At 57.1% G+C, this 23,416-nt stretch overlaps 1 protein-coding gene and 1 long non-coding RNA gene across 6 annotated transcripts in view; one reads left to right on the forward strand and one right to left on the reverse strand.

Annotated features, from left to right (window-relative positions):
* Nucleotides 1-43: 43 nt before the first annotated feature.
* LOC102458457 (uncharacterized) lies at nucleotides 44-22,108 on the forward strand. 4 transcript variants are annotated; one of them, XR_003089908.2, is made up of 4 exons: nucleotides 50-115; nucleotides 19,450-19,594; nucleotides 20,586-20,668; nucleotides 21,239-22,108. It is a non-coding gene; the product is annotated as an uncharacterized LOC102458457 (long non-coding RNA). The 4 variants fall into 4 exon arrangements; XR_012901176.1 differs by lacking the exon at nucleotides 19,450-19,594 and having other exon boundaries at nucleotides 44-115; XR_012901175.1 differs by having other exon boundaries at nucleotides 19,450-20,668.
* The window catches only part of PSCA (prostate stem cell antigen), a 7,014-nt gene continuing 5,536 nt past the window's right edge, over nucleotides 21,939-23,416 (reverse strand). For both annotated transcript variants that reach the window (XM_014574990.3, XM_075920013.1), the window contains exon 3: nucleotides 21,939-22,301. In XM_014574990.3, the coding sequence (XP_014430476.2) occupies nucleotides 22,087-22,301 (215 nt within the window). In that variant the 3' untranslated portion in view covers nucleotides 21,939-22,086. The remainder of the gene's footprint in view (nucleotides 22,302-23,416) is intronic.

Below are 23,416 nucleotides of genomic sequence, written 5' to 3' on the forward strand. Positions count from 1 at the left end.
AAACTGGGACAAAGGAATTTTGGGGTTTTCCTTCCTTTGGTCTGGGCATTTTCTCTCCAGCTGCTGAGGGAGACAGACAGAATGTCTCCCTCTAAGAAAAGACTCTTCCCTGTATGTAAGTAGGGTAAAGTTTAGATAAATCCGTTTGATTGTTTTCTGGTTTGGGAAATGGGATCTGGTCTGTGCAATTAGAAATTTTCTTGTCCTTTGTAATTAAGCTCCTGGCCCACGGTCGGGACTTCTCCCTCTCCCCCATGAGGATATTACTTTGTGACTTTCCGTCTAGTCATGATGCTTGCAACAGGAATATTGTGTTGATAATAAAAGTTCTTTCTCTTTTCTTTTTATTAACCTGGCATGGGTTAATTTTTGTGTGTCCTGGTTTGTACTTTAGAGGCGAGATTTCCCAAGTGATCTGATTTTCTTTTCCTTACTTGGGTGGTGGCAGGGGATTTTATCCTCAAAATCTAGGTTGTTAAGATTTTGGGGGGACATTTTATACCAAAGCCTGGAAAGATAAGGGTACTTTTGCGGGCCCCCACTTCTGCATTTATCGTGGCAGAGTGTGTTGATCACACAGCGTGTAGTCAACCTGTGGAACTCCTTGCCAGAGGAGGCTGTGAAGGCTGGGACTATAATAGAGTTTAAAGAGAAGCTAGATAATTTCATGGAGGTTAGGTCCATAAAAGGCTATTAGCCAGGGGATAGAAATGGGGTCCCTGGCCTCTGTTTGTCAGAGGCTGGAGAGGGATGGCAGGAGACAAATCGCTTGATTATTGTCTTCGGTCCACCCCTTCTGAGGCATTTGGTACTGGCCATGGTCGGCGGACAGGATACTGGGCTAGATGGACCTTTGGTCTGGCCCAGTACGGCCGTTCTTATGTTCTTTGAGTGGGGAAGAAGCCTTGACAGCTATTCTGCAGGGGAGGTGCTGGGGGTCGGGCCTCTACCCAGAAGCAGCGCTGGGGAGGGGCTGCCCCCGGCCTCGCATCTCCCTGGCTTTCCCAAGCCCACAGGCTAGACAACGGTGGTGGAATGGACCGACGGGGGCAAGTTTCAGAGCCTCCAGCCTCGTGCCAACGCGCCGGCAGCCTCGCGCGTCGGCCACATGTTTCATAACAAGGAAGGATTTTAAATATCTGCCCTGCTGGGACGGGACTGTGGCAGGCGGGAGCCAAGCTGCGGTTGCCATGAGAGCGAGGACTTCAGACTATCCGGGCGGGTTGCGTCTGGACCGGGTGTCTCTCCCCCCTCCCTGCCTGCTCCGTGAAGCCCTTTGCACCAGAGCGAGCACAGGACGGGTGTGTGGGACACGCCGGGGGTGAGGCCTTCGTCAGCCCGGAGTGCGGTGCCATCCCTGGCCTCTGGCTCCGGGGCCCAAGAGCAGGGCGTGCCGGCTTGACGTAGAGCCGGGGGCACCTGGCTGTGCACAGCTGCTCTTCGGGAGGGCGAGGCAATGGTTGCTTTGTCGTGGGCGAATGGGTCTCTCTGCTTGCAGTCGAGATGCGTCAGCACCGAAGGGGCTTGACCAAGCATCCTGCTCAGCAACTTTCACTGGGTTTCCACCCTCCAGCTCCCTCCTGTTTCCCTGTTCGGTACCTTCGTCCCATGCCCCGGCCTGCTGGGTGTCCACACACAGCACTGGTCACTGGCTCTCCTCTCTTAACAGTGAGCATAAGAACGGCCACACAAGGTCAGAGCAAAAGTCCACCTAACCCAGTGTCCTGTCTGCCCACAGTGGCCAATGCCGGGTGCCCCAGAGAGAGTGAACAGAACAGGGACTCATCAAGTGATCCATCCTCCGCCGTCCATTCCCAGCCTCTAACAAACAGACTAAAGACACCATTCCTACCCATCCTGGCTAGTAGCCATTGATGGACACATCCTTGTCTAGTTCTTTTTTATGCCCTGGTATAGTTTTGGCTTTCACAACATCCTCCGGCAAGGAGTTCCACAGGTTGACTCTGCACTGTGTGAAGAAAAACTTCCTTTTGTTTGTTTTAATCCTGCTACCTATTCATTTCATTTGGCGACTCCTGATTCTTGTGTTATGGGAAGGAGGAAATAACTCTTCCTTACTCACTTTCTGCACATCCGTCATGATTTTATAGGCCTCTATCACATCCCCTCTTAGTCGTCTCTTTTCCAAGCTGAAAAGTCCCAGTCGCTTTAAGCTCTCCTCATATGGGACCCGTTACAAACCCCTAATCATTTTTGTTGCCCTTTTCTGAACCTTTTCCAATGCCAAGATCTCTTTTTCAAGATGAAGCGACCGCATCTGCTCACAGTATTCAAGCTGTGAGTGTCCCAGGGCATGTCTACACTTTCGAAAGAGGGATGTAAATTAGTCAGATCAAAATCGCAGATGAAGCCGGGATTTGAATTTCATGTGCTTCATTTGCATAACGACAGCTGCGTGTTCTTTCTAATATGGGTGTTTTGAAAGTGAAACCACTATCTAGATGTGGTTCTTTCGGAAAAAAACAAACAAACCCTTTATCGAAAGAAGCGGTAAACCACATTTTTTCAGGCATTACGGTTCTTTCGAAAAAGGGTATTTTTTTCCGAAAGAACCGCGTCTAGACACTTTCGAAATACCCTGGCTCTAAAGAACGCACAGCTGCCATTATGCAAATGAAGCGCGGGAAATTCAAATCCCGGTTTCATTTGTAATTTCAATCTGCCTAATTTACATCCCTCTTTCGAAAGAGGGATATAGTGTAGACATAGGCCCATGGACGTATAGAGAGGCAGAGGTAGTCTCTGTCTTATTCTCTAATCCTTTCTCTATACGCTATTCTTTCTTTTATTCTCTATCCTGTGCATATTGAGGAGCCTTTAACTCTGCTGGACTCCGGTGCCTGCACTTTTAGGGCCAGATCCTCAGCTGGAGTAAATCAGTGTAGCTCCCTTTACTTTAGTAGACCCATGCAGATTCACACCCGCTGAGAATTGGACCCTTATTTTCTGTGTGCTCTACAGAGCAGTGCCTAGCCAAAAAAAAGTGTGGCATTAGGTGAGATGAGTTTGGTGGGTCTCTCCACTCGCTACCCGTCAGATGTTTCTCCGTATGAGTTTATTCAGTGCAGTGGTCTCATCGGGGGAGATGCCTTGAAGCTACAGCAGCTGGAGGGAGTGGAGTTCAGAAGGAGGGCAACTGGCAAAGTGAGAGGGAGAAAGGATGGTCCAGTGGTTAGCCCTAGCTATGCCGAGATAAGCCCCATGCCTCTTGCAGAGGGGGCATTATGATGTCGGCATGGTAGGGAACTTAGATCTGCAGGAGCCAGGCTGTGGCGTGTGCACTGGCGCAGTTGGGGAGGGTACCACGTAGACCCGGGGACAATGCTTAGCTGTGAACGCGCCCAGTGAACAATTCGACAGCCTTGCTTGTGGTTAAGGCCTTCCCCTGGGAGGTGGCAGGTCCCTGGCACAGGGGGACTTGAACCCGGGTCTCCCACATGGACGCGCGCCCAAGCCCCTAGGCTAAAGGTCACAAGGCCGTGGCTCCTTTCCGCCAGCCCTAGTGACGTTTCAGGAGCGCAGCTTGGTGGTTCAGTTGACGGCCTGTTCTGGTTTGGGACGTGTTCCTGGGCTCTGGCTGGAGACAGGTCTCTGGACCCCTCTCACGAGGCCGTCGGGCCTGGCCCTGCAGCCGGGGGCGCTGCACGAACCTGTGCCCAGGTTCAAGGACATGGGCACGAGGCCTCCACAGGGCCAGGTGGCGGCCGAGCAGGCGTTCAGGGGTCACGGTGGGGCCTCAAACAGGATCCTACGCCGGGTGCCTCGGATCCTCACCTTTCCAATGGAGATAACAGCCCTGCCCCGCCTCATGGGGGAAGCACACATCCATGCACATGTGTGGGATGCTCAGAGACCGTGACCCTGGGGCCAGATCGGTCCCTTCCACAACCAGCGCAGGCGTGGCCGGGAGTGCTGGAATGGATGGATGGATGACTGGCAGAGCCGCCCAGGGCAGGGGAGCCAGCAATGTGGCCTTTCCGGATCGGCTGCGCCCGCACGGCTGGGTAATTGCTCAAGAGGCCTCGCTGCGCTGGGGGAGGCGGAGAGGGAACGGCTGCAGGCCTGTGTGTGCAGATCTGCACGTGGGCTCCGTGCCGGAGTAGCCGCCGGTGCTGCCAGGCCGGTGGGAGATACGTCAGCTGGGCTTTCCAGCGAGGAGCAGACAGCTGCATGGGCCGCACTGTGACGGGTCGCAGCAGACCCCTTTCGGGGGAGGGGAAGGGGGAGCTTCCCGAAGTGCGGATAAGGCCGCTGTCACTCCCTTTCCTGCTCTCTGGGGCTTCTCATTACCCAGTCCTGCCACTGGTTTCCCCCAGCCAAGGCCCCGAGCTTGTACAGACACCGAAGGATCTAGAGCAGTGTTTCGCTACTTTTTTTTGTATAAATGTAAGGGGACTGTTAGCCCCTTACTAAAACTCTGTGGGAGTTTTTGGCTTGCCAGCTCGCAGTATCTGAGGGGGAAGGGTCCATGAGTCTGACAGACCCCAGAGACAATGGAAAGCAGCCAACACTCCAGCTCAGCCTGATTGACAAGTTGGACAGGCCAGTGAGAAAAGCAAGAGGCCAGGACCCGTCCTCCCTGTGAGCTGGGATTGTTCTGGCTCTCTCTGAGCAAACAGAGAGCTGAGAGACTGCCCAAGGGGGGCAAGCAGTGTGCAGAAGAAGTCCTGCAAAAACAGGGAGCTGAGAGACAGCCTAAGGAGTGCAAGCTGTGTGCTGAGGGGCAGTTTTTGCAGAGCTGAGCCAGACACACACAGCTCAAGGAGCGCAGACCCTGTGTTGAGCAGCAGACTGGCCGTGCTCAGAGAGCCAAAAGGAACAGAGAAGCAACGCAAGGAGCCAGAGACTGGCCACGCAGCACAGCCTGCAGCTGGGTGTGGTGAGCAGCTGGGAACTGCAAAGTGTGGGGAGAGGCTCTGGACTGGGAGAGGGGTCTGGCCACTTCGAGCTTGAGGCTGTGTGGTCACTGCCAGAGCAAGTGTGTCCAGCCTGCAGCCCCCCCGCAGCACATCCAAGGCCTCTAAGGGGCCTCTAAGGAAGAGACTGTGGACTGTCCTTACACTCTGCAGGCTGCTGTTTTGATGTCCCTGTGCTACAGAGCAGGGCTGTGTGTTCTCATTTAACCATTCTCATTTTGTCTTACTCTTTTCTCTTTAATCAGTTGTTGTTTAATAAATTGTATTTGCTTTGAACCTTATGAAGTGGTCACTGGGCCAAGAAGGCCTGCAGTGTGAAGAGAGCACCTCGGAGTGGGGACACCCTAACTCCTGCCCCTAGTGACTACAAGGTCGGGGATTAAGCCCCAGGAAACCTGGGCCCAGCCTTGTTGGGGTTTCGAGGGCTCTGCTCCTCAGGAGAGTGGAGGGGGAGCCCTCAGGATCAGGGAGCCGTGGGGTAAAGGAAGTGGGAGCGGGGACTCAGATCCTTTCGCTGGTCCATTTCACCGGGGTGTATAGAAGCCAGGAAAGTTCCCCACAATAGCGGGACCATTCCCCCGCTTACATAAAGTACCCCTTAAAAATATTATAAGTACCCCCTGTACCTACAGTTTTGAGACACACCCAATTTTTTTCCACCATTGCAACACATTTGTTTAAACAACTTAATTGTAGCCGGGCGGGCGATGGAATTTTTGGGTGTAAAAAGGACAAAAAATAATAAAGCGCTGTAAAACGCCAAACAAAAATCCCGTTTTCTCCAAATTTCAGTTGAGTTGCCGTAACCCTCCAGACTTCTCTCAGGTACCCCTAAGGGCACTCGTCCCACTGGTGGAGAAACGCTGATCGAGGTGGTGCTTGGTCCTGCCGTGAGGGCAGGGGACTGGACTTGATGACCTCTCGAGGTCCCTTCCAGTTCTAGAAATGTAGCCGTGTTAGTCTGGTGTAGCTGAAACAAAAAACAGGACTATGTAGCACTTTAAAGACTAGCCAGATGGTTTATTAGATGATGAGCTTTTGTGGGCCAGACCCACTTCCTCAGATCAAATAGTGGAAGAAAATTGTCACAATCATATATACCAAAGGATACAATTAAAAAAATGAACACAGTTCTGTGATTCTATGATTCTACGAAACCCTTCAGGTCCAGGGAAAATACAGTTTTGGGCCCAGCTTCCTGGGTTACCGCTCCCCACATGGGATCAGAACCCCACATGGATGATTTGGGTAAGCCCTCTTTAGCAATGAAAGGGGGACACACACACACTGATTGCCCCTGTCCCCCAAGGTAACAATCATTTACATTGGGCTTGAGAGAAAATAGAAGTGATTTTATTAAGTATAAGCTGTAAGATGTAAGTGGTTATACGGGGGAACAGGCTGAGCAAAGTCGATTACAGACGTAAAATAACAGAAAACGCTGAGCTACTTCTAACACTGAAACCTCAGTACAAACCTGTTACAAACTCCCCCTCAGATTTCTCTTATCCAGCTCAGCCCCCAAGATAAGGGAACTCTCCGTTTCCCCGGGGGTCTCTGGTTCACTTCTGCCGGGTGTGCCAGCCAAAGACCCCGCTAAGCTTCCCACTGGTTTATGGATTCCCTTTACATGGGGAAATTACCTGGCCAGCCCGTACCAGAGAGGGAGGACACGTGACTTCCTAAGACCCACCACTGCTACGACTTAAGAACAAAAGGCTCTCTGCATATGATTTGCCCAGACACTGAGGTATCCCAGCATTGGAAACACCCTTGATGGTTTTCCTCTGCATATTTAAAACCACAAGGCAGTCCACACTCCATGGCTGTGTCTAGACTGGCCACTTTTTCCGGAAAAGCAGCCGCTTTTCCGGAAAAACTTGCCAGCTGTTTATACTGGCCGCTTGAATTTCCGCAAGAACACTGATGATCTCATGTAAGATTGTCAGTGCTTTTTGCAGAAATACTGTGCTGCTCCCATTCGGGCAAAAGTCTTTTTCCGAAAAATTATTGCACAAAAGGGCCAGTGTAGACAGCAGAGATTTGTTTTCCGCAAAAAAAGCCCCGATGGCGAAAATGGCGATCGGGGCTTTTTTGTGCAAAACTGCGTCTAGATTGGCACGGACGCTTTTCCGCAAAAAGTGCTTTTGCGGAAAAGTGTCCGTGCCAATCTAGACGCTCTTTTCCGCAAATGCTTTTAACGGAAAAACTTTTCCGTTAAAAGTATTTGCAGAAAATCATGCCAGTCTAGACGTAGCCAACATGAATAAACACCGGCCAAACACTGGCACGTCCTCCAAAGGAGCTAGCGATTGTTTTGCTGGGGAAATGCTATCGAGATTGCTTTCCCATTCTATGTTTGTACTAAGGATGTAAAATTTCAATTAATTGGGTAATCGACTGGTTGATGCAATTTGCATCGACTATTTGATTAGTCAATAAGGGCGCCGCCCCCTTTGAAGTGTAGCAACAGCCCTGGGGATGTTCAAAGGCGAAAGTGCTGTGGGGAGCACGGGACCTGCAGGGACTCAAGCAGTCCTCGTTGGCCCCGTGCTCCCTGCGGCATTTCAAAGAGGCAGTGCCGCATGGAGCCCGAGGTTAGCTCGGGTCTCTGAGTCTCCCGCTGACCCTTGGCTCCACGCGGCACTGCCACTTTGAATTGCCACATGTAGCCTGGGCCAGCTGGGGACTTGCAGCTGATCCTGGACTGCACGTGGCATTTCAAAGTGGCAGCACTACGTGGAGCCCAGGGTCTGGCCCTGGGCTCCACATGGTGCTGCTGCTTTGAAGGAGCTCCTTTTCTCCCCTCCCCCGTTTGCTGCCTCTTTTTGATAGAGGCAGCAAGGGTGGGGTGGAGTGACTAGTCGACTAGTGTGTCGATTAGTCATTCACATCTCTAGTTTGCACAGCACCTAGCGCAGTGGGATCCTAGCCCGGACAAGTGCCTCTGGCTACTACCACGACACAGATCCTAGATTCCACGGCCAGAAGGGACCACTCGGAGGATCTAGTCCCTCCAACAATCCACGCAGAGCAGGTTGTGATGGAATCTCTGGAATAACTTCCTGTCAGAGCTGTAGGACAATGGCACAGATGCTTTGGGATGTCATGGCAGCTCCTTCCCTGAGCTTTTCCAAAGGAGGCGGGAGCCATCTGCCTCGGATGGCTTAGGCACAACAAAACCTGCATTTTGGCCTGGATGGCCCTTGTGGTCCCTTTTAATTCGATGGTTCTGTGAATGGAGTGGCCAATATGGGCCATAGAACTCCCCCGAAGAATTCCTAGAGCAGATATTTTTTTTAAAAAGAAGAAGCCTCCAGGCTCGATTTGAAACTTGGCAATGATGGGTAATTGGGTCATTGTTCCAAAGGGGAAATTACCCTCCCTCTCAAAACTGTGCCTTATTTCTAGGCTGAATTTGTCTAGCTTCTGCATCCAGCCTGTGGATCATGTCAGACCTTTCTCTGCTAGATTAAAGAGCCCATGATTAAATATTGGTTCCCCATTTAGACACTTAGACTTAGATCAAGTCATCCCTTTACCTTCTCTTTGTGAAGCTAAGTAGATTGAGCTCTTTGGCCTGGTCTACACTACAGCAGAAGTTAATTACGTAGATGGAGACACTGTATCTTAAGTCACGTTTTTGCACCGTCCACACAGCAGTAGGTGGACGGGAGCTAATGCTCCCATCAGCTTCTCTTACCCCTCATGCAGAGCAGGAGTACTGGTGCCAATGAGGGTGGACTCTGAGTTTGATTTAGAGGGTCTATACCAGACCCACTAAATCAAACACTGCAAGATCAACCATGGCAGCATCGATCTTCCGCAGAGTGTGGACATGGCCTGAGCCTAGCACTATAAGGCAGGTTTTTAACCTTTCTTGTGTCTATTCTCTGAAGCCTTCAATCTATCCACCTCCATTCTTGAGTTCAGAACTGGACCCAGGATTCACCAGTGACAAACACAGAGGTAAAATAGCCCATGACCCCAAATCTTTTTCAAAGTCCCTGTTTCCCAGGGTAGCATCCCCTGTCCTATAGGTTCTTTGTTCCTCAATTTGTAGCCACTACATTTAGCCATATTCAAACTCAGCCCAAAAGAGATGGCTGCGAGTCACTCTTAGCCCATGGCAGCACCATGAAACTCCTCAGACAGGCATGGTGGGGCTGTTTTAGATGAAATACAAGTGCTACAAATTAATCATTCCCTGGTCCAAGATGCCACTCAAGCCAGGAGAGGTGCCACGCAGTCGAGTCTGCACAGAGATAACTTTCCCTAAAGGCCCCATTCCCACACTGCTTCTGGGGCGAGGTGTTTGTCTCCTGAAATGGATTGTTGTTGATAGTGTGGCTAGGACAGCCCAGCTACAGAACCCTGCTAGGGAACACTGTTCCCTGCGTAGGATATAACGGTACAAACAGCGTTATCACCCGGATGCCGGTTCCAACCACTAGGGTCCTGCTCGATGTTTCGGATACTGTCTAGGACAGTAGTTTTCACTCAGTGGTGCGCAGAGCCATGGAAGTCTGTAGATGATTTCCAAAGGGGTCTGGCTCTTTTCCATCCATGTGCGGAATAATTTTATGCACGCACCAAGACGTGTGCAGAGGTGCACCACCAGGAGAAACACCAAACCAGGCGGCATTGGAATGTCTCCTGAGTGGCCGCACCAGCGCCTGGCTTCCCGGGAACATTGGTCTGTGCCTCCCACATTTTTTAGGGAGTCGGAAAAGGAAATAAGGCTGAAAACCCCCAGGCTGGGGCATCAGATCTGGGAGACGTGCTGCTGCCCCGTCTCAGCAATTGGTTTGACTGAACCGCTGCCGATGGCACTTTTCTTCTAATATTTGCAGCCGGAAGGGACCGTTTTGAGCATCTGGTCTGGTCTCCCATATAACACAGGCCAGACTGTGTCCCCCGTGATTCCTGCTGGGAGGAGACTGTCCCTTCTTAAGACAGGATGAGCTGGTTGTGGAGCCGGTGAGTGTATTTGATGAGGACACCCAAAGTGGACAGTCAACCCTGACTCAGCTGTAGTCGACTAGCGACTCGACTAGTCGCTCCCTCCACCCCCCTGCTTGCTGCTTCTATCAGAGAGAAGCAGCAAGGGGGAGGGGAGAAGGAGCTGGCGCTGGGGGGACTCAGCTCAAAGCCGGTTCCTTCAGCACCGTCTTCGGGGTGCTGCCTGCTTGTCCCCCTCTCCCCCCGCCCTGCTACCTCTTTCAGAGGCAGGGGATACTGCTGCGAAGCCACGACCCCATTGGCTCCAGAGCCGGCTCAAGTCGCGACCCCCGCCGCGGCTCTGCAGAGCGGTGCTTATCGACTAACGGTACAGCCGGCACCCGTTGTATCGACTATACGACGAGCCAGATAATCGCATTTTAATACCCTTAATTCAGCTAGCCGGGAAGAACCCCTGGCCACAGCATCAAGTCACCCCAGTGTTTAAAACCTGGCAAATGCTCCTGGCTTGTCTGCATGGGTGTTCCCACCCGAGCGCCCCCCCGGTTGTGGCCGAGCTGGGGGTAATTGGCAAGAGAAGCCTCCCCCGCCGGAGCTGGTGGCACCTTGGTGCAGCGAATGGAGCCTGACAGCCAGACGGGCCCCTCAAAATCTGTCGGCCACCTGGAGCTTGCTGCCTTTGGGGAGGGGTTAGGAGGTAGGATCGGACGGAGGCTCTCTCAGGCGGACTCTCCAAGCCCTCTGTGTCTTTCCTCGCTGGCTGGGATTTTACCAGGAGACCTGGATGCTGCCTAGGAGAGACAAGGGCTTTCAAGGCCTGGCCGGATGAGATGTTCACTCAGGGTATGCCTACACTGCAGAGTTTTCTCGGCCCAAAAAATGCGAACGAGGGGCTCATTTGCATGAGTCGCGATCTCATTTGCATATTTTTGCCGCTCCGTTTTTGCACAAAAACAAGCAGTGTGGACGTTTTCTTGTTGCGCACACCCCCCTTTTCCCGCAAGATCGGTCTACCTCCTTTTTGGGGGCATAAGGATCTTGCGGGAAAAGAGTCACAGTAGCTGTAGCCCTCCCAGGCCTGAGATGGGACAGGGTCTGGGGTGCCCTAACTGGTCCCATCTGTAATAAAGACTCACTTTCTCCATGGGGTGGACATAGCTATGACCTACTACAGTCGCTGCCACAGAGGTACCACGAAGGTCCTGAGCCTCTGACTTTGATTACTCAGGGCGTGGTCCTCACGCAATAATGAGCTTGTTCCTCAGGGAGGCAGGTTCCTCCCCACCTCAAAGGAGACGGTCTGGAAATACTTAGAGTGCAAACAAAACCCAAGGCTTCAGAGCTTTGGAGGAACGCCCTGGGAGCGGGCAGGCGGGTCTGTATCCTCCAGGCCGACAGCCTAAGCCGTGGCTGGCAGGTATCAGGACAGGAGGCAGGACGGTTCTTTTGGGCTCAGCGCCAGGGCTCAGCCAGCAGCCCAAAGGCCACAATGCAACGTGCGACTGAGGCCAGGTCTCCCCTAGCAAGTTTACAGAGGCACAGCTGTACAGAGTCATTACACGTGTGGGTGCCTCATCTTTAAAAAAAAAAAAAATCTTGGCATTGGAAAAAGTTCAGAAAAGGGCAATAACCATGATGAGGCATTTGGAACAGGTCCCATATGAAGAGAGATTAAAAAGATTGGGACTTTTCAGCTTAGAAATGTGCAGATTAAGGAGAGATAGGATAGAGGTCTATAAAATCATGACTGGTGCGGAGAAAGTGAATAAGGAAAAGTTATTGATTTGTCCCCATAACATAAAAACTAGGGCTCACCAAATGAAATGAACAGGCACAGCCGTTAAAAACAAAAAAAAGGAAGTTTTTCTTCACGCAGCGCACAACCAATCTGTGGAACTCCTTGCTAGAGGATGTTTTGAAGACCAGGACTTTAACCGGGTTCAAAAAAGAGTTAGATAAATTCATGGAGGCTAGATCTATCAATATTTATTAGTCAGGATGGGCAGGAATGGTGTCCCTCGTGTTTGTCAGAGGCTGGAAGTGGATGACAGGGGAGGGATCACTTGATGACTGCCTGTTCTGTTCATTCCCTTTGGGGCACCGGGCATCGGCCACTGTGGGCAGACAGGGATCTGGGCTAGATGGACCTTTGGTTTGGGCATTCTTATGTTCTTAGCTGCCCTGTAAGAGCGTGCAGCTGGTGGGAGAGAGCTCTCCTCCTCAAATGAGTGGTGGTAGCTCTCTTGGGCAGGAAAACGTCTGCCGACATAGCTCTGTGCACACTGCAGATTGAACCTCTGTAGTCTGGCACCCTGCCCGGTCTCAAATCAGAGAATTTGCTGAACCATGGGAGGTCAATTTTGTAGTGAGTGGGCCTCTTTATTTTTGTTTCACTGAGGCGAACAAATGGCTTAGCGCTTGCAAAGCTGCTTAGTAATGTTCGACTGTACCAATACACCCTAAGTAAGCCAACACCCAGCCGAAGCTTGTCAGCCCTCTTCATCACAAAGTGTCAGTGTTGTTACGCAATGTTATCGCATTGGCACAAGGCAATAAGTAGATACAGCGTAAGAACGACGCTTACACTTAGCAGCATTACCAGCACTTCCACCGCTTGTTGGGCTCTGACGCTGAGGGGTGATTAAAAGCTAAATAACAGCACAGATCACTGAGCGCCGGGATTGTGGGCTACCAACAAACTTTACGGGACCGCGGGAAACTTGGCCACACCCAAACTAAGTGGACATCCGGCGAACTAAATTGATGCCGGACCACGGAGGTTGCTGGACCAGAGAGTGCCGGACGAGAGAGGTTCAATCTGTAACTATTATGCTGGCAAAACTTACGTTCACATCTCTGAGCAAGTTACATTTTGCTGACATAAGTACTCTTCACGCAGGGGTGAGGAAGCTTCTTTGGGTCGGGGGCCACTGACCCTCAGAAAAATCAGTCGGGGGCTGCATGCCAGTGAGAAGCTCCTGACTGAGACGAAGGACCCTCTCCACATTCCCCTCCCACACCAGAGCCTGGGGGGGGGGGGGGGGGGCAGGCTAGTAGATTTTGTGTGCCCCAGCCCTGCGGGTGAGTGGCTGGAGCTCCAGTGTAGACTCCCCCATACTGAGCCTGGGGGGCCGGACCCACGCAAAGCAGGGGCCGCATCCGGCCCCTGGGTCTGAGGTTCCCCACCCCAATGGAGACATTTGCTGGCAACCCCCCTGTGTATCCTGGGTGTCCTCTTCTCTCTCTCTCCTCTTTACCATTGTCTAGACCCCTGGCCCACCTCCCTACGCCCAGTCCAGCTGTGCACATGGGGAGCAGAATTTGGCAGGGGGAGGCAGGTGAATCGGCCACCGGCACGCTAAGCCGCAAGGCAGGTCTCGCTCCAATGAGCTGTCTTGCTCGAGGAGGGCGCGGTGGCTCCAGATGAGTTGCTTGGGGAAGCAGCTTTTGTGTCCTTACATGACTGTCCTGGGTGGAGGCAGCTGGCTTGGGGCAGCGAAGAGTAAACGCTCCTCAGCCCTGGTTGGCAGGTCCCTGGGAAGCCAGCTGTGAACTGTCCCCTTTATTTTAGCAACCCCCAGAAAGGAGCAGCAGGATCTGAGGGAGATGGTCTATGTATGTCAGGGGCTGCTGCAGAGGGGATCATAGAACACAAGGACTGGAAGGGACCTCGAGAGATCAAGTCCAGCCCCCTGCCCTCACGGCAGGACCAAGCACTGGATCATCTCTTAGGGTATGTCTACACTACAAAGTTAATTCGAACTAACGGATGTTAGTTCAAATTAACTTTGATAGGCGCTACACTAGCGCTCCGCTATTTCGAACTTAATTCGAACTAGCGGAGCGCTCAGTTCGAACTAGGTAAATCTCATTCTACGAGGACTAAGCCTAGTTTGAATTTACTAGTTCGAATTAAGGGCTGTGTAGCCCCTTAATTCGAACTAGTGGGAGGCTAGCCCTCCCCAGCTTTCCCTGGTGGCCACTCTGGCCAACACCAGGGAAACTCTATTGCCCCCCTCCCAGCCCCGGAGCCCTTAAAGGGGCACGGGCTGGCTACGGTGCCCGTGCCAGGTGCAAGCCTGCCAGCACCCAGCCAGCAGACCCTGCACCTGGCATGGCTCGAGCCAGCCACCCGATGTCCCCCAGCCCACCCCCTCTTCCCGGGACCAGGCTGGCGGCTCCCGGGAGCTTGCCCGGGACCGCAAGAGGCGGGCACCCGCCTGGTCTAGTGCGGACATCGTGGACCTCGTCCACAACCTCCGCACTAGGCACAGGAAAGCGGCCATCTAGGGCAGGAGAGCTGCCAGCCTGGCCACCCAGGAGCAGGTGTGCATGAAAATCAAGGTGATCCACTGAGACCCCCGACCCTGAGCCCTGAGCTTACAATGGCCATCCTGGGTCAGACCAAAGGTCCATCTAGCCCAGTAGCCTGTCTGCCGACAGTGGCCAACCCTAGGGATGGACCGAAGACAGTGACCAAGCCATTTGTGTCGTGCCATCCCTCTCCAGCCTTCCACAAACTTCGGGCAGGGACACCACTCCTAGCCTCTGGCTAATAGCACTCCATGGACCCAACCTCCATCACTTTATCTAACTTCTCTTTAAACTCTGTTCTAGTTCTAGCCTTCACAGCCTCCTGCAGCAAGGAGTTCCACAGGTTGACTCTTTGCTTTGCCAAGAACAACTTTCTGTTACTAGTTTGAAGCCTGCTACCCATTCCTTTCCTTTGGTGTCCTCTAGTCCTTCTATTATGGGAACTAATGAAGAACTTTTCTTTATGCACCCTCTCCACCCCACTCATGCTTTTATAGACCTCTATCCTATCCCCCCTCAGTCCCCTCTTTTCTAAACTGAGAAGTCCCAGTCTCTTTAGCCTCTCTTCATATGGGACCTGTTTCAAACCTCTGATCATTTTAATTGCCCTCCCCTCTCCCAGCCTCTCTCTTCCCCTCTCCCACCTCCTTTTCCCAGTCTCTCCGAGTTTTGTTCAATAAAGAGAGATTCTATTTTTGACCACACGTTTTCTTTATTTTGTACATCAGGAAGGGGGGCTAGGGAGGGGTAAGTGGAAGGAGGTGAGGGAGGAATGAGGTACGAGCCCCCGATGGGGAGGATTGGGCTGGCTCTGCGGGTTTCTGGGGGTGGAAGCTCTCCTGCAGCCCCCCAATTGCCCCCTCTCCCCAGATGGCAGCCTGCGGCAAGTGCAGCCGGGCTGATGGCCGAGTGCTGTGATGTGCCCAGTGTGGGTAGTCTGGGCAATCCAAGCCAGGACTGCTTTGCAAGCGGGGCACCCCTGAGAACTGTCTGTCCGGGGTGGGGGTCGGGTCCCTTTAAGCACAGCCCTCGGCTAGCCTGAAACAGCATCTCCACGCTCTAAGTCCTACTCTGATGCCCTGCCGGCACTGCTTCCGGCCATCCTTAAGCCTGGTTCAGGGTCCACTTAATGTGGACATTCTAGTTCGAATTAGCAAAACGCTAATTCGAACTAGCTTTTTAGTCTGGATGCGTTAGTTTGAATTAGCTTAGTTCGAATTAGCGCTGTAGTGTAGACATACCCTGAGAGGTGTCTGTCCAACCTGCTCTTAAATATCTCCAGAGATGGAGATTCCACAACCTCCCAAGGCAATTTATTCCAGTGTTTAACCACCCTGACAGGAAGTTTTTCCTAATGTCCAGCCTAAACCTCCCTTGCAGCAGTTTAAGCCCATTGCTTCTTGTTCTGACCTCAGAGGCCAAGGAGAACAAGTTTTCTCCCTCCTCCTTGTGACACCCTTTTAGATACCTGAAAACTGCTAGCATGTCCCCCTCTGAGAATGAAGGGAATAAAGGGGGCGTCTGGCCGGGAGATGGGTGCGGGAACAGGATGAGAGTGGAGGGGGCGTCTGGCCGGGAGGTGGGTGCGGGAACAGGATGAGAGTGGAGGGGGCGTCTGGCCGGGAGGTGGGTGCAGGAGCGAGCTGAGAGTGGAGGGGGCGTCTGGCCGGGAGGTGGGTCCAGGAGCGAGCTGAGAGTGGAGGGGGCGTCTGGCCGGGAGGTGGGTGCGGGAGCGAGCTGAGAGTGGAGGGGGCGTCTGGCCGGGAGGTGGGTGCGGGAACAGGATGAGAGTGGAGGGGGCGTCTGGCCGGGAGGTGGGTGCAGGAGCGAGCTGAGAGTGGAGGAGGCGTCTGGCCGGGAGGTGGGTGCGGGAGCGAGCTGAGAGTGGAGGGGGCGTCTGGCCGGGAGGTGGGTGCGGGAGCGAGCTGAGAGTGGAGGGGGCGTCTGGCCGGGAGGTGGGTGCGGGAGCGAGCTGAGAGTGGAGGGGGCGTCTGGCCGGGAGGTGGGTGCGGGAGCGAGCTGGGAGTGGAGGGGGCGTCTGGCTGGGAGGTGGGTGCGGGAGCGAGCTGAGAGTGGAGGGGGCATCTGGCCGGGAGGTGGGTGCGGGAGCGAGCTGAGAGTGGAGGGGGCGTCTGGCCGGGAGGTGGGTCCAGGAGCGAGCTGAGAGTGGAGGGGGCATCTGGCCGGGAGGTGGGTGCGGGAGCGGGCTGAGAGTGGAGGGGGCGTCTGGCCGGGAGGTGGGTGCGGGAGCGGGCTGAGAGTGGAGGGGGTGTCTGGCCGGGAGGTGGGTGTGGGAGCGAGCTGAGAGTGGAGGGGGTGTCTGGCCGGGAGGTGGGTGCGGGAGCGAGCTGGGAGTGGAGGGGGCGTCTGGCTGGGAGGTGGGTGCGGGAGCGAGCTGAGAGTGGAGGGGGCGTCTGGCCAGGAGGTGGGTGCGGGAGCGAGCTGAGAGTGGAGGGGGCGTCTGGCTGGGAGGTGGGTGCAGGAGCGAGCTGAGAGTGGAGGGGGCGTCTGGCCGGGAGGTGGGTGCAGGAGCGAGCTGAGAGTGGAGGGGGCGTCTGGCCGGGAGGTGGGTGCGGGAGCAAGCTGAGAGTGGAGGGGGCGTCTGGCCTGGAAGTGGGTGCGGGAGCGAGCTGAGAGTGGAGGGGGCGTCTGGCCGGGAGGTGGGTGCGGGAGCGAGCTGAGAGTGGAGGGGGCGTCTGGCCGGGAGGTGGGTGCGGGAGCGAGCTGAGAGTGGAGGGGGCGTCTGGCCGGGAGGTGGGTGCGGGAGCGAGCTGAGAGTGGAGGGGGCGTCTGGCCGGGAGGTGGGTGCGGGAGCGAGCTGGGAGTGGAGGGGGCGTCTGGCCGGGAGGTGGGTGCGGGAGCGAGCTGAGAGTGGAGGGGGCATCTGGCCGGGAGGTGGGTGCGGGAGCGAGCTGAGAGTGGAGGGGGCGTCTGGCCGGGAGGTGGGTGCGGGAGCGAGCTGAGAGTGGAGGGGGCGTCTGGCCGGGATGTGGGTGCGGGAGCGAGCTGAGAGTGGAGGGGGTGTCTGGCCGGGAGGTGGGTGCGGGAGCGAGCTGAGAGTGGAGGGGGTGTCTGGCCGGGAGGTGGGTGCGGAAGCGAGCTGAGAGTGGAGGGGGCGTCTGGCCGGGAGGTGGGTGCGGGAGCGAGCTGAGAGTGGAGGAGGCGTCTGGCCGGGAGGTGGGTGCGGGAGCGAGCTGAGAGTGGAGGGGGCGTCTGGCCAGGAGGTGGGTGCGGGAGCGGGCTGAGAGTGGAGGGGGCGTCTGGCCGGGAGGTGGGTGTGGGAGCGAGCTGAGAGTGGAGGGGGCGTCTGGCCGGGAGGTGGGTGCGGGAGCGAGCTGAGAGTGGAGGGGGCGTCTGGCCGGGAGGTGGGTGCGGGAGCGGGCTGAGAGTGGAGGGGGCGTCTGGCCGGGAGGTGGGTGCGGGAGCGAGCTGAGAGTGGAGGAGGCGTCTGGCCGGGAGGTGGGTGCGGGAGCGGGCTGAGAGTGGAGGGGGCGTCTGGCCGGGAGGTGGGTGCGGGAGCGAGCTGAGAGTGGAGGGGGCGTCAGGCCGGGAGGTGGGTGCGGGAGCGGGCTGAGAGTGGAGGGGGCGTCTGGCCGGGAGGTGGGTGCGGGAGTGAGCTGAGAGTGGAGGGGGCGTCTGGCCGGGAGGTGGGTGCGGGAGCGAGCTGAGAGTGGAGGGGGCGTCTGGCCGGGAGGTGGGTGCGGGAGCGAGCTGAGAGTGGAGGGGGCGTCTGGCCGGGAGGTGGGTGCGGGAGCGAGCTGAGAGTGGAGGGGGCGTCTGGCCGGGAGGTGGGTGCGGGAGCGAGCTGGGAGTGGAGGGGGCGTCTGGCCGGGAGGTGGGTGCGGGAGCGAGCTGAGAGTGGAGGGGGCATCTGGCCGGGAGGTGGGTGCGGGAGCGAGCTGAGAGTGGAGGGGGCGTCTGGCCGGGAGGTGGGTGCAGGAGCGAGCTGAGAGTGGAGGGGGCGTCTGGCCGGGAGGTGGGTGCGGGAGCGAGCTGAGAGTGGAGGGGGCGTCTGGCCGGGATGTGGGTGCGGGAGCGAGCTGAGAGTGGAGGGGGTGTCTGGCCGGGAGGTGGGTGCGGGAGCGAGCTGGGAGTGGAGGGGGCGTCTGGCCGGGAGGTGGGTGCGGGAGCGAGCTGAGAGTGGAGGAGGCGTCTGGCCGGGAGGTGGGTGCGGGAGCGAGCTGAGAGTGGAGGGGGCGTCTGGCCGGGAGGTGGGTGCGGGAGCGAGCTGAGAGTGGAGGAGGCGTCTGGCCGGGAGGTGGGTGCGGGAGCGAGCTGAGAGTGGAGGGGGCGTCTGGCCGGGAGGTGGGTGCGGGAGCGAGCTGAGAGTGGAGGGGGCGTCTGGCTGGGAGGTGGGTGCGGGAGCGAGCTGAGAGTGGAGGGGGCGTCTGGCCGGGAGGTGGGTGCGGGAGCGGGCTGAGAGTGGAGGGGGCGTCTGGCCGGGAGGTGGGTGCGGGAGCGAGCTGAGAGTGGAGGGGGCGTCTGGCCGGGAGGTGGGTGCGGGAGCGAGCTGAGAGTGGAGGGGGCGTCTGGCCGGGAGGTGGGTGCGGGAGCGAGCTGAGAGTGGAGGGGGCGTCTGGCCGGGAGGTGGGTGCGGGAGCGAGCTGAGAGTGGAGGGGGCGTCTGGCCGGGAGGTGGGTGCGGGAGCGAGCTGAGAGTGGAGGGGGCGTCTGGCTGCGAGGTGGGTGCGGGAGCGAGCTGAGAGTGGAGGAGGCGTCTGGCCGGGAGGTGGGTGCGGGAGCGAGCTGAGAGTGGAGGGGGCGTCTGGCTGCGAGGTGGGTGCGGGAGCGAGCTGAGAGTGGAGGGGGCGTCTGGCCGGGAGGTGGGTGCGGGAGCGGGCTGAGGATGGGAAAGTCTTGGCATGAAGGGTCTGGGGGGCGCTTACCTGGCTCCATGCCAGGTGGGGGTGGCCCTGGGGCCAGGTGGGGGCAGCCCTGGGCCGGGTGAAAGCCTCCAGGCAAGCAGTTTCCCGCACTGCCGGGGGAGCGATAGTGGGTTTGCCCTCCCCCACAGGAAGCTGGTGCTGGTGATTCAACCTCGAGTGGGGGCGGGTGTGGGGCTGGAGCGCCAGCGCAGTCTCCCCACTGCGGAGGGGGTGACAAGCTTCGAGTGTGGCCCGCTCACAAGCTGGGTGCAGATCACTAGCGGTCCACAGAGCCACGGCCTGGAAGGCTGCGTTTGACTGAGGGAACGGGTGGTCTCACCTGGCCTGGTGCTCACATTGCTCTCCCTGTAGGTCCCAGCCCCCGCTCGGTGACGGGCCCTGGCCACCTGACCCCTGAGGCATGTGGCACATATGCTACGAAGAAAACCGTCCGTGGGAATGGCTGACTCTGGCTCTTCCTCGCCGCTGGGCCTCGCAGAGGCAGCAAGCGCTGCAGGTTAATTCTGCATCAGTGTCCATTCCCCGGGGTCTCGTGGCGTGTCAGAAATATCGGGCGGGAAGGGACGTTGGGATGTCACCACGCCCAGCGGCGCTAAGGCAGGACCACGGAAACCTAGACCAGCCTAGAAACCAGACCGAGGAAACCTAGACCTGACGGGTGTTCGTCCAACCACTTCTTAACAGCCTCCAGTGGTGGGCGTTCCCCAACCCCCCTGGGACGCCTGTTCCAGAGTGACCTCCCACCTCCCCCCCCGGTTAGAAAGTTTGTATGAGGAAAAGGTAAATAAGAGAACCCCCATTTGCCTTCTCTGTCCCATTCATTCATTTCATAGAATCTTCCTATGTTGGAAGAGACCTCAGGAGTCATCGAGTCCAGCCCCCTGCCCAAAACAGAACCAACCCCGACTCCATCATCCCAGCCAGAGTTTGGTCAAGCTGGGACTTAAACACCTCTAGGGATGGAGATTCCACCCCCTGCCTAGGGAACCCATCCCAGTGCTTCCCCACCCGCCTAGGGAAATAATTTTTCCTAATATCCAACCTAGACCTCCCGCACTGCAACTTGAGCCCATCGCTCCTTGTTCTGTCATCTGTCACCACTGAGAACAGCCTCTCTCCAGCCTCTTTGGAACCTCCCTTCAGGAAGTTGAAGGCTGCTCTCAAATCCCCCCTCGCTCTTCTCTTCTGCAGACTAAACAAACCCAAATCCCTCAGCCTCTCCTCGTAGGTCTCCAGCCCCCGAATCATTTTGGTCGCCCTCCACTGAACCCTCTCTAATGTGTCCACATCCTTTCCATACTGGGGAGGCGGTGGGGGGGGGGGGGAGAGTCAGAACTGGACACAATACTCCAGATGTGGCCTCCCCAGAGCTAACTAAAGGGGAACAGTCACTTCTCTAGATCTGCTGGCAATGCCCCTCCTAATGCACCTAACATGCCATTCAGCTTACACCTAGTTTCTACACTTCTCATGGCTTCTCTTATTAGCTTCTTCTCGCTACGAAATGGTTCTCCTCAGCCCAGTGTCTCCTCTGACAGAAATCCCACCACGCTTTTCATCATGGTTGTAGGTAAGTGGTCCCTGCGGGGTGCAGGGCGGGCCAGTCAGAGGGGCAGAGAGGGGACATGAGGAGCACCCCATTTAGCAATTAAAACGTTGGCGGGAACCTGGGGGCTGGGCACCTCCTGAGAGCTACCACAACTCACCTACGATCACGATTATATCCCGGGGTGGGCAGCAATTTTTGATGGCGGGGCCACTCCGCGATTTTGGTAAGTGAGCAAGGGCCGCTCTCTTCTATGGAGGGGTCTGGGACAAAGAGTGGGTGCAAAAGGGAGTTTGTGGTAGGGCACTGGGGTGTGGGATGTGAGGGAGTTTGCGTGAAGGAGGGGGTTGTGATCTGGGGCAGAGGTTTGGGGTGCAGGGTCAGAGAAGGGGTATGGGTGCAGGAGAGGATTCTAGCCTGGGGGTGGCGTGTAGGAAGGGTGGAAAGTCTGGGGCGTTGTGGTCTGGGGCGGGGGTGGGAGGAGGGTACGGTGGTGACCTGGGGCAGGGGCTTGGGGTACAGGTAGGCACGCAGCAGAAGGATTCTGGCCTGGGGGAATTTAGTGATTTTCCAGCACTGGCTTCTCCCTTGCAGCTGGCCCATGGCACTGGGTGTGTGCATGCGTGTGTATGCCTGCCTCAGCAATCAAGCCGGTGTGATGCAAATAGGCCCCGGGTTATTTATTCTCTCCGCTCTTCCTGGTCGGGTGCATGACCCTGTAGCTGCTGCGAGGAATCTCCCCGCCAGCCAAGCGGCAGGGGCTTGTTCCAGTCCCCGGCCTGAGGAGACAGGTACCCGGGAGAGAACCAAAGGGAGACGGGAGGGCGACTTCTGCGGGTGCTACCGCCACTCAGAACCGCGGCAGCAGGCGAGGGGGATGGCTGCAGACGCGCCGCGCTCTGGGGTGAAAATATCTGCCGGGACACGGCCCGGGCGGGGGAGGGAGGCTGGCAAGGGAGGAGTTAACAATTCATCCAGGCAGCTCGGTATTTCCCAGGCGCGAGCGCTGCGACGCTGAAGAGACGTCGCGGTAGCGGGTTCCCCCCGACAGGCCAAGGTTTCCCTTCCATTACTGTTATCATTTATTATTTGTACAGCCGCAAGGAGCCAGCCTCCCTGACCAGCCCCCCCGGCTCGGTGTGTACAATTCATGCCTTCGGCTTGGCGATCCAACAGTAAACGGCGCCTCACACAACCCGCCCCCCCCCCCCCGACGACAGCCGCGAAGCCCAGGGACTGCCCACGTCGGTGTGTCAGACACAACCCAAGAGGCGCACACATGGACACACACTCGGAGATTCTTTTGCTTCATTTACAGCCGGCAGGAAGCTCTGGCCAAGGGAAGCGTTGGCGCCCGGCGGGAAGCGCGCGCGCGACCGGAGCGGGAAGCTGGGGGGTTAGCGGCCTCGGCAGGGCGGGGACTGGAGGCCCCTCCCCGCGCCTCACAGCCCGTTCCTCAGGAGGACACAGACGACGCTGGCCGCCAGCCCCGCCGCCAGGGTGGGGTAGCTGCCGGCCACGCTGCCCGCCCCGTTGACGTTGCAGCCGTCGGTGGGGCAGCAGGAAACGTTCTGCTTCCCCACGGTGAAGTCCTGGAAGCGTGCCTCGCACGTGGCCGCGCACTCCTTGTTGATGACGCTGAAGAGGCCCACCACGTCTGGAAGGGAGGCAAGATGGTTTCACTTTGGGCAGAGGTGCGGGGGGTGCGTGTGTGTCTAGGTGGGTTGCGTGTCCCTGCCCCCATGCCAACCCCTGCCCCATGCATGCCCCAGAAGCACTCCCTCTGCCCCCCATCCCCAGAGCTACCCAGAAGGAGGTGGGGGCAAAAGGGGTCTCTTGCCCTGGACCCCTACTTGAGCGGGCCCTCGACCACGGTGGTGTGGTGGCCCGGGGCACGGAGTTGCACCCCTGCTCGGGTTTGGCCCCGCCGCCCCCTCCATTACGAGGGGCCAAATCGGAGCAAGTGGCCCTGCAACTGGGGACCTGGGGCCGCTGCCCCCTGCGGCTCCGGGGGCCTGAGATAGAGGGGCGGCTGGGCCCAATCCGACTGGCGTGGCGTCCCCCAGGCACCTGGTTGTGATGCCTGGAGCGGGAAAGCAGGCCCCGCCCCCAGGATAGGAGCTGCTGCTGTGGGGCATGTGTGGGGCAGGATTTTTTTCCTTCCACCGCCCCCCCCCCCCATGGCCTCTCCAGGATGGGTAGAGCACAGGATGGGACTTGGGGGCCTGGCCAGGGAGGGAGCTGGGAAGGTGGTGGGGGAGCGCTGCTCTTCTTGAGGGAGTGGCTCCCCCCCCGGGAGTGGGAACTGTGGTAGGTGCTGTTCCGTTAGCCCCGCCCCCTCCCACAGACATAAAAGGAGCGTGAAGGGGGCGGAGCTAATTCTGTCCCAGCACAGAGACAGCCTGGAGGGCTGTTCTGGTCCCTTTTCTTCCACCCCCTCTTAGGAACTGGAGGCCTCTAACGACGGGCTGTCGCCGGAGCCTTATTCCAGGTCTCCATCCACAAGAGCTACAGGCCTGGAACTCGGGATGAGAGGGATGCTGCCCAGGGTCAGATTCAGACACACTGAAGCCCTAAACTAGGGGTTGGGCACCTATGACCTGGGGGCTGGATTTGGCCCCCAGCTTGCCTGGATCTGCCCCCCCGAGGCTCGGGGCTCCACCCCCCAGCATCAGGTATCTGGCACTGGCACTCCAGCCCCGCGGCCCTCTCCCACCCAGCCCCCAGCCCCCGCTCCGCTTCTGCATCCTACCTCTCACCCAGCCCTCCCAA

Source organism: Pelodiscus sinensis, chromosome 2, assembly GCF_049634645.1.
Source record: "Pelodiscus sinensis isolate JC-2024 chromosome 2, ASM4963464v1, whole genome shotgun sequence".
Classification (NCBI taxonomy): Eukaryota; Metazoa; Chordata; order Testudines; family Trionychidae; genus Pelodiscus; species Pelodiscus sinensis.